Source organism: Numida meleagris, chromosome 16 (assembly GCF_002078875.1).
Source record: "Numida meleagris isolate 19003 breed g44 Domestic line chromosome 16, NumMel1.0, whole genome shotgun sequence".
Lineage (NCBI taxonomy): Eukaryota > Metazoa > Chordata > Aves > Galliformes > Numididae > Numida > Numida meleagris.
Window position 1 is genome coordinate 5,427,020 of NC_034424.1, and position 9,373 is coordinate 5,436,392.

General features: G+C 56.5%; 1 protein-coding gene across 2 annotated transcripts; it reads right to left on the bottom strand.

Annotated features, from left to right (window-relative positions):
* ASB6 (ankyrin repeat and SOCS box containing 6) lies at positions 263-5,293 on the bottom strand. 2 transcript variants are annotated; one of them, XM_021414009.1, is made up of 7 exons: positions 5,236-5,293; positions 4,832-5,033; positions 4,253-4,434; positions 3,777-3,883; positions 3,264-3,372; positions 2,730-2,828; positions 263-2,342 (listed from the first exon to the last, which is right to left on the bottom strand). In XM_021414009.1, exons 2-7 carry the CDS (start codon positions 4,990-4,992, stop codon positions 1,573-1,575), a joined length of 1,428 nt encoding a protein of 475 aa, XP_021269684.1. In that variant the 5' UTR covers positions 4,993-5,033; positions 5,236-5,293; the 3' UTR covers positions 263-1,572. The 2 variants fall into 2 exon arrangements, with proteins under 2 accessions (XP_021269684.1, XP_021269681.1); XM_021414006.1 differs by having other exon boundaries at positions 5,125-5,246.

Genomic DNA, 9,373 nt, shown 5'->3' on the forward strand with positions numbered 1-9,373 from the left:
CTGCAATGCTGCAGCTGCCCCCTGGCTTTTAACAGCCCACACTCCTCCTCTCCCACAGCCAGAGCATTTCTGCCCAAGTCCAGCCACTGGCTTGTGCCCACCTAATGCACCACAACTCTGCTAACACTGGCCCAACTGCTCACCCAGGGCTGAGCCCACACAGAGCTGCTGCCGCCCGTCCCTTGCGATTCCTCCCCAGCCAGCAGCCAGCTGGAGCCCTTGCTTCCACCCTGACTCTCCTGCAGAAGAAACAGCACCTTGCTGGTATTTAAAAGGCCTTGTTTAATTGCTCATTTTCCATTCCAGACAGCAGGGAAGTATTTTATCACATTATTTTATATTTTTCAAAACATCGATTCATCAAGATGCACAGCTTCTAATTCCACATAGTGGGAAAAGGTAAAAAACAGATGCCACCAGGAGGGGCAATGTGGAGAGACAACTCTTCTGCAATCAAGTGCCTGTGGATCCCAGATCCACTTGCTATAAACATCTGCTCAGAGTAGATTTCTTCCTGTTCTGCATCTGCTCCCCATGACAAACAAAAACAACAAAAAATGGGGGAGGGGGCTCAGCTTTACAGTGTCTTCTGCACTTCACAAGGAAGCAGATGCCTCTGATGGGGAGACAGATGGCTGTGACAGGCTGGGACCTTCCTGCACAGCCCCAAAAGTTGGGGCTCCCAGTAGCAGCTTGGCAGGAAAACTCCCATTGCAGCCCTGCTGCAATTTCTTGTCCCTGGGAAAGAGGCACTGAAGATCAAAGTTCAGCATGCAATCACCAAAGGAAAGAGAAGCAGGTAAAAGGAACAGGGAGGAGCAAGGAACTGAGGAGACAGCTGCCCATTCCTCATCCTTGCACAAGAATACACCATGAAGCCAAGGAACAGCCACTTGTCTGCTCATTTTGGAGTCCAGCATTGCTGAGGCACCCTTTGTGGATCGTGCTCTGTGCTGAGTGGATTCAGTCCTCTTGGCAAAAGCTCTGAGGGCGCTGAGCAGCCAGGCTGCTAGCCCAACTTCCCCATGTCCCCTCCAAGTTCCTGGTTTTAGAAGCCCAGGGGAATGAGGAAGGCATCCACGGCCAGGCAGAGATGCAGGACTGTGGCTGCTTCCACTGACAGAACAGGAGGGCAAGGATGCCAGCACTCCCCTGCACATTGCTGCTCAGTTCCTGGGACAGGCAACATCTCTCAGCATCCCGAGCCATCTCACCATGCTGCCACTCACTCATGGCACTGCTTCACCCACCCTGCAGCCAGAGTGGACACCTGTACAGTCAAACCATCCTCCTGGTCTCACCACTTCTCTTACAAATCCACATTCTTTCACCTTGGAAAGGTGAATCCACCTTTTAAACCACCCTTCTCCCGCAGTGTCCAGCTCCCCGCTGCCCAGGAGCCCTCTTCACCCCCGGGGCCCTGCCCAACTCCCTGCAACGTATTTTAAAGCCACGAGACCTCCACAGACGTGCATGCAGCATTGTGCACAAAAAAAGCACACCCCTGAAAAATCAGCAGACGCACCACGGGCAGAATTGGTCAAGCCATTGGCACAGGGACAGCAGTACCTCTCACTGCAGAGAGAACCGGCGCAGAGCAGTGATTTCCTGACTGGCCGGAGGCACCGTGACCATGGAATGGGGAGATGGAGAGTCATCAGTCAGGCTGAGGTCCTCATGCCTGGCAGCAGTGTGGTCAATGAGAAGGTACCACTTCAGCCTGTCTGGAAGAGGTAGAGCCTTGATTTTCACATCTATTGGCCAAGGCCTAAGGCGCTGCCGGATGAACACCCTGCAGAGATGTTTCAGTGCCTGTGGGGTGTGCTCCAGCTGCTTCACAGAACAGAACAGAGTCCTGATCTTTTCCTCATGGTACCTGCAGCCGTTGACGTCGACCTCGAAGTCACTGGGCAGCTGGATGGTTTGTGAACTGGCCATCATAAGCTCCAGCAGAGTCTGACCCATTTGGATGACCTCTGTAGAGATGCTGCTATCTTTGAGGATGCTGACGTGAGAGCAGAGGCAATCGAAGACAGTCTGGAAGCCCGACCAGCATGAGGGACCATGAAGGGAGCAGTTGTAGGCAGCACCTGACTCCAGCAGGAAACGCAGCAGCGGGAAATGGCACGTGAAGTTCTGGAGGCAGCGGTAGGTGAAGGACTCGAGGGACGGGCACTCGCTGGGGTTGGCACCGTGGGCCATGAGCAGCTGCATGACGCGGATGCAGAAACGATTCTGCACCTCTGCCTCCTCCATGCTGGCCAAGACTATGTCACCCAGCAGGAAGATGATGTAGGTGAAGACAGTGTCACCATCTTCAGTGGTGGCCCTGGCATCTGCACCTGGAGGAAGGAACAGAACGTAACTGGCATTGCAACGAAAGGCAGGACACAATCGGAGATGGATTCATGAGAGACACCAAGGGGGGAGTGTAGATCCCTCAGTACCATCAGGAGGTACAAAACGCAGTACTTAAACGCATCATGCACCCATCACACCACCCACTGTGAAGCTGACAGCAAGAATGAGAACACAGCCACAGTGCTTCTTCCTAGTGGAAAAGTATTTCAAATCAGAGCACCCCTGGAAAGAGCACTCTTCTGGACTCTACTCTTGCTGAGCTGGAAACATAAAGGAGTAGGGAGGGCAGCACTTGGTGCTGCACAAAGAATCAGCAAGAACTGGGCCTAGAGGGGTTCTGAATGGAGAAGAGAGCAGGTTATCCTCACCTCCTTCCAGCAGGAGACGGATGCTCTCCGTGTTGTGGATCTGGACGACATCACTGCTGCAATAACAGTGCAACAAGGCGTGCAACAATGCTGTCTTTCCTGCAGTAGAAAAAGACAATCAGATGGGACAGTGCTCCACCTGGAAACACTCAACCCAGAAGGCAGGAAAAGAATCCATCCCACCAACCCAATGGCTAAACATGGGGGAGACAGCCTTTCTGCTGGCAGGCTCCCAACACTGATGTGATGGAGCATAGCTGTGGGGACAAAGTGACAGGCCAGACATGCAGGCTGGTGGTGGCCCCAGAGTACATGCCCCACCTCCTCCCCCCAGTCTTCCATGGGCTGCACAGAGCTGGTTTTAGCCTCTTGCTACATGTAATGCAGACAAGATACTAGGAGACAACACAGCCCACTAGGGAGGTTCTGCAGCCTGCATTCATTTCCAAACCAGGCAGAATTTGCAGCAGCAAGGTGAAGGGACACAGATCCCATGCCCTGCTCCAGCCCACCTGCTGGAAGCACCCCACAAACCGGTTTTGTCCGCTGCGTTGACATTGGCCCCAAGCTGAAGCAGCCGCTGGAGGCATGGCAGCCGCTCGGGCTCCTCACTGGCCAGATCAAGGGGACTGCTCTCATGGATCTGTACAGGTCAAGAGGAAAATCCAAAGCATTAAGGACTATTTGCAAGTACCTCTGGAGAATTGCTGATGGGGCTTCATCATGGCCAACATCAGAGCGTATATTTCATCCTGTCCCCAAAAGCAAGAGTGACAGCCCCCTTCCCGATGTCACTATGTCCACAGGGACACATTGATCAAACCAGCCTCCTCCCACCACACACTCCACAGCACAGGCAGGTTTGCTTGGCCAAAGGTGGCCTGAGCTTCTGCCACAGCACTGGAGCAGCGCAAGTAGAAGCTCAAGAAGCCACTGATGGCAGGTGACACATAGAAGGCCCTGGAAGGGGGCAGCAGGGAGGGCTGAACCCACATGCAGCCCTAAGGGAGCTGGAGCGTGTCCATGTCCAAGCAGTCAATTCCATACCCGGTCTCTGCGGTTGATGTCGGCCCCGTGGCGTGCCAGGAGCTCCACCATGTCAGGCTGGTTGCGAAGCACTGCAATGTGCAGTGGGGTGTAGTAGGTGACTGGGTCTGAGGACAAAACCATGTGGTCAGAACAGAGGGCCTTCCCAGACATGAAACATGTCAGCCAGGGTAGGTACTGACGAGAGTTGCCCACAAAAACAGTCATTACAATGGCTTTGCCTCTGTCAAAAGCCCTCAAAGATGCCAGCTAGCTCTCATTCTCTGGCCATTCCCAAGTCCATCATTATGGCTGGGTTTAGACATGGCACATCTAATCTATCAAACCCAGGAGTGGGAACCTAAGGCCAGAGCTAGCAGCACCCCTCCCTTTCTGCCCCGGCTATCTCTGCCTTGCAGGACAGCTTCTCATCACCCAGCCCCTCCCAGCCAGCCCCAGGAGCAGAGCCAAGCACAGCCCCCTTCCCACAGCCATACCTTCAAAGCTGAGGTCAGCTCCAAACTCCAGGAGTATTTCTGCAGCCTCGACAAGCCCCAGCTCAGTAACCTTCAGCAGGGTATAGCTCACACCTTCCTGGTAGAATTGGGAGTGGGCTTCCCTCTCCAAGACTTGTCTCATTGCTGAGAGCTGGCTTCCGTTGCTGCCCAGGCAGGCATGGCTGAAAATGAATAAAAATAACCAGTTACTCACCCGGGCAGTACATGTCTCCTATGTGCTTGCAAGGGTCAAAGCAGGGAGGGAGAAAAAGCCCAGGTTTCTCCTCTTGTCTTGCAAACTGTTGGCTACAGTGTTACACAGCAGCACCAGAGTGCAGCTGAACACCTGCTCAGTTCTTGTTGCCGTGGGTCAGGCAGCTCCCAAGCAGCACACACAGCCTCATGTTTGCCCTGGTCCATCCCCATGTTCCCAAGGGACAGAAGGAGAATGGTTCTCAGAAAACGGTGCTCAATGAGACAGGGTTTGCTCCCAGTGCCAACACTGCTGAGCTCCAGCCACCACCATCAAGCAGGGTGGGTGTTTATGCCCAGAGCTCTGCTTGCAGCCCGTTCAGTTACCTTTCAAGTGTGTTCTGCCTTTCTGCGTCCTGTAGCGCCAGCAAGGCCAAGATCTCGTCCACCAAGGGCTGGTACTCGAGGGTGATCCTGCGGAAGCCGTGCAGAAAAGGCATCCTGCAGCGCTGTGCTCTGCACACAAGCCCCGCAGGGCCCTCCTGCATGGCACTGGCGCCTGCCCCCACACAAACGGGGCCTCCCCCTCCTATGAAAACAAACACAGACAGAAAGTAGTTTTGCACGTACAAAAAAACACCGCTTCCCTCGCTCCCAGAAGCCTCGGACCCTCCCGGTACCTCGGGGCAGCGCCCGGCAGACCCCACCGGGACGGTCCCAGAGGCCGCAATCCCTCCCCGCGGAGCGAGGCCCGAAGGCCGCAGCACAAAACACCGCCCCACCGCCCTCACCTCGCGGCCCCGCCGCCGGAAGCGGAAGTGGCCGGCTGCGTCCTTCGGTGGGCGGGGCCTCGAACTAGGCGTGGTCTGATTGGAGGCGGGGCTACGGCGCGCGCGGCCGCCAGGGGGCAGCGGGAGAACGGGCGCGGGGCGGGGGCGCGCGCAGCAGGTGCTGGAGGGCGCGAGACACGCGCGTGCACGCGCACACACCCACAGACACACACACACACACACACACACACACCGCAGGTGTGTGCACGCCCCATGTGCAACCTGCAAGATGCAGTGTGCAAGAGATGCGTGCACCCGTGCAATCACATGTGCACCCACGCACGTGCACGTGGGAGCACATGCACAGCAAGGCCCCCTCCACCCAGAGCACATGCACGTGAGTGTGCAAAGTGCACAAGCATGGCCCCTCCGGTTGCAACCAGGTGGGCACAGCTGTTCTCACGTGCATGATGCACGCCTGCAAGCGGGGGCACACGCACCAGTGCACACACAGCAGTGCACAAACACACAAATGCACAGATGCATATCCCACCCCCTAGCAGTGACAGCCCCATCCCAGTGCCCTCAATGGCTCCGGCTCTGTCTATGCCATACTGGGTGCATGCATGCATGCAGCACGGCCCTGCAGCCCCATGGACTCCCATTGCCCTCCAGGGAGCACCCAAAGGTGCAGGTGCCCCCATGCTCCCTGAGCACCCCAAGCTGCAGCCATAGGGCTGTGGGTGCCCCCCCTGCACCGTACACATTGGCTGTCAGCTCCGTGGGGCCGGGGTTTCAGGGGCTGTCGGTGCCATGCTAAACCCCGAGATGTTGCTCCCATCCCCAAACACTCCATGTTCCCCAGTCCATGGTGCAGGTGATGGGCACCGTCACCATTCCCAGCCACGTGGCACCGCAGGGCATTGGGCAGGTCCAGCCTGCACCAGGCACTGCTATGGGAGAAATCATTCAGCACGGTGAAAGGAGGCAGCGCTGTGAGAGGGTGGCCCTGTTGTGTCCCTAACGTGGCCCTGCTGTGGCCCTGCCATGTCCCTATCATGGCCCTGCTGTAGCCCTGCTGTGGTCCATACCATGTCCCTGCTGTGTCCTTGTTTGTGTCCCTGCCATGTCTCTGCCATGTCCCTCGCTGTGTCTCTAATGTGTCTCTTGTCTGTGTCCCTACCACGTCCCTGTTATGTCCCTGCTGTGGCCCTGTTTGTATCCCTGCCATGTCCGTGCTATGACCCTACTACGTCCCTACCATGTCCCTGCTACATCCCTGCTATGGAGCTGTTGTGTCCCTGCCATGTCCCTGTTGTGTATCCACCACGTCCCTGCTGTGTCCCTATCATGTCCCTGCTGTGTCCCTATCATGTCCCTGCCATGTCCCTGCTGTGTCCCATTTGTGTGCCCACTATATCCTCACCATGTCCCTTTTGGATCCCTGCTGTGTCCTCCTTGTGTCTCCACCACGTCCCCTCGGTGCCCCCGCCATGGCAGTGCCACAACCCCCGATCCTCCAGGAGGTGACACCGCCACCCCCACATTCCCACACCCGCAGCCCAGTGCCACCGCGCGGTGCCGGTGCCGGTGCCCAGCTGCACACTGGGATGGCTGTGCCCTCGCTGGCAGCGCCCGGCGGGGCGGCGGGGAGGAATGCGAGCTGCCATCCATCAGGGAGACAGAGCAGCGGCGAGCCGAAGAAAGAGGGGCATTTTAGGAGGAAAGCCAGGGAAATTTGATCATTAAGAAATCCTCCTGGCTGTCTGGGGGAATTTAATTAAATTGCTGGAAAGGGCTGTAAGCACATCTGGATCCAATATGTGCAGCTTTGATTTTTTTTCTTTCTTTCTTTCTTTCTTTTTTTTTTTTTTTTTTTTTGTAGTTCACTCTTTTCCCATCTCGCTGCTGAAGGGAGGGGGGGGGGAATAAAAGGGAAATAGCAGAGCCACGGAGCATTGGTTCATCTGGGACTGGGATTGCTGGCAGGGAAAGAAAAAGAGAGGGAGAAGGAATGAGCAAAAGGAGGAGATGGAAAGTGGGGAATGAGGGGTTTGGGGGAGAAACCTTCCCGTGGGGCTGGGGGTATACATTGCCATCAAAGGCATTGCAGCCCCTGCCCTGCGAGATGTCCCTGCAGTGTGACAACGCCGCTGGGTCCCCCACGGGAAGACACAACTGGGCATCACCCCACGTCGCGCATTGCACCTTGATTTGTTGCGTTCATTCATTTTTAAGGTGGGAAAAACAAAGAGAGAAACATTCAGGCCAAGGAGCGCGGGCAGCATCCCATGCTCCAATGGGGATAGGGTTGGTGCTGCTGTGCCCCACAGCTGTGGGATCTGTGGGATCGGAGCCCATACGCTTGGGGTTAGGTGCAGTGAACGTGCTTGGCTCGGTTTCCACCCAACGCGCTCCGCTGCGCTGGGATCGCCTTCTGCCAGCACCAGTTCGAATCACTGAAAACGCATTTTTCAACCGAAAAAAGAAAAAAAAAAAAAAAAGGTCAAATCCTACAGCTCAAAAGGAAACGGCACGAATACAGATTGTTTTATCGAAAAAGGCAAAAAAAAAAAATAAAAAATAAAAGCCAAACCTTGACCCCTACTTCAAAAAAAAAAAAAGAAAAGAAAAAAGCCATTAGGCAGAGCTGTCCCTCCGAAGGGGGCACGGCTGAAGGCCGCCTCGGTCCTCAATGCTTCACTGTTCCTGCTCCGCTCGTGGAAATGCGCGGGGAGCAGCGGGGAGCTGCAGGCACCCTGCAGCAAGGTGTGTAAATCTTTGCGTGTCTAAAGAAACTTTACCGGGCCGCGAGGATTGGGGAAAAGAAAACGCTCGCTTTCTTTTATTTCTTTTTTTTTTTTTTTCCCCGCTTTCCTTTGGAACTCTGATCCCCTTTGATCGTTTAAAAAAAAAAGAAGAAGAAGAAGAAAAAGAAAAAAGGTCATATTTCACCCAAAAAAATAGCGGCCGTCAGAGGGCCCGGGGAAGTGCAAACCCGAGGGGGTTTTGCTGCCGATGATTCCCTCCGTTTAATTATTTAATGGTGCAGATGGAATGAAAGACGTCGGCCTCGGACAAGGAGACGGGGCAGGAAGGGGGGGGGGTCTGTCCATGGGGCTGCCCCCCAACTGGACCCGTTGTCACATGGGTGGTGGGACACCGCGCTCCGAGGGGGCACCTCCGGCCGCAGGGCCGCGTGGTCCCTGCAGCGCTGCCACCTCCGTGCTGGGAAGAGATGGTTCCAGTGGGAGAAAAGTGGGAGAAGGGGACGTACGCCCAAGGGGGAGGGGGCGGGGGGGGGGCTGCGCACGGAGCCATACGCGGGATCGCTGCCCCCAGGCACTGAGCGGGCAGCCCAGCGGTGACACCATCCCCGCGGTCACACAGCCGAGGGGACGCCGGGGCTGGCTGCAGCCTGCAACGCAACCCCGGGGCCAAACATTGGGGCCAACGGGGCCAATAAACCTCAAAAGCAGGAGGGGGGCGGGGGGCCGGGCCGGGCCGTTGGCGTACCCTGAGAGCCCCCCCCCTCCCCCGTGGACTCGCAGATTGCCAAAATCTGCCTTCAGCCGCAATCTGCCGAGCTCCGGGAAACCGCTGCCCCGTCAGGAAGATCAGATTTGGCAGCGCCGGATCGCGTCGAAATGCGCACCCCCCTCGGCTCGAAGGGAAAGAGCGCAAGGAAAGCTGTGGGCCAATGTTAAAACAACTCCGCTGGGGGCCGGGATGGGTGGGAAGGGGTTCTGTGAGCTCGGAGATTGCGCGTGGAGCAGATAGAGGCGGTGAGAGGGGCTGGGATGCAGGGGACGCGGGGATCCGAGGAGCGCTGCTCACCCCGTCCGCTGCTGCTCACCGCCCCGCAGCCGGACGCCGGCACGCCGCCTCCTCCGTCCCTACGTACACGCACATCGCCACACATACACCTCTATCTCTTGAGTTTTTAAAGAGGAAAACCTCCTTTTTTTTTTTTCCTTCCCCCCCCCACCCCCCCCTTGCCCGGTGGCTGGTTTTCATTAGGGAGGTTTCTCTCTCTAACCCCAAGGGAAGCAGCCTATGAGTTCGTAACTGCGGTGCAGGACGTAATTATCTCATTAAGGGGAGAGAGCCAGGCTGCTCCCAGAGGAGCTGACCTCGCTCCGGGGTTGATGGGGGCCCG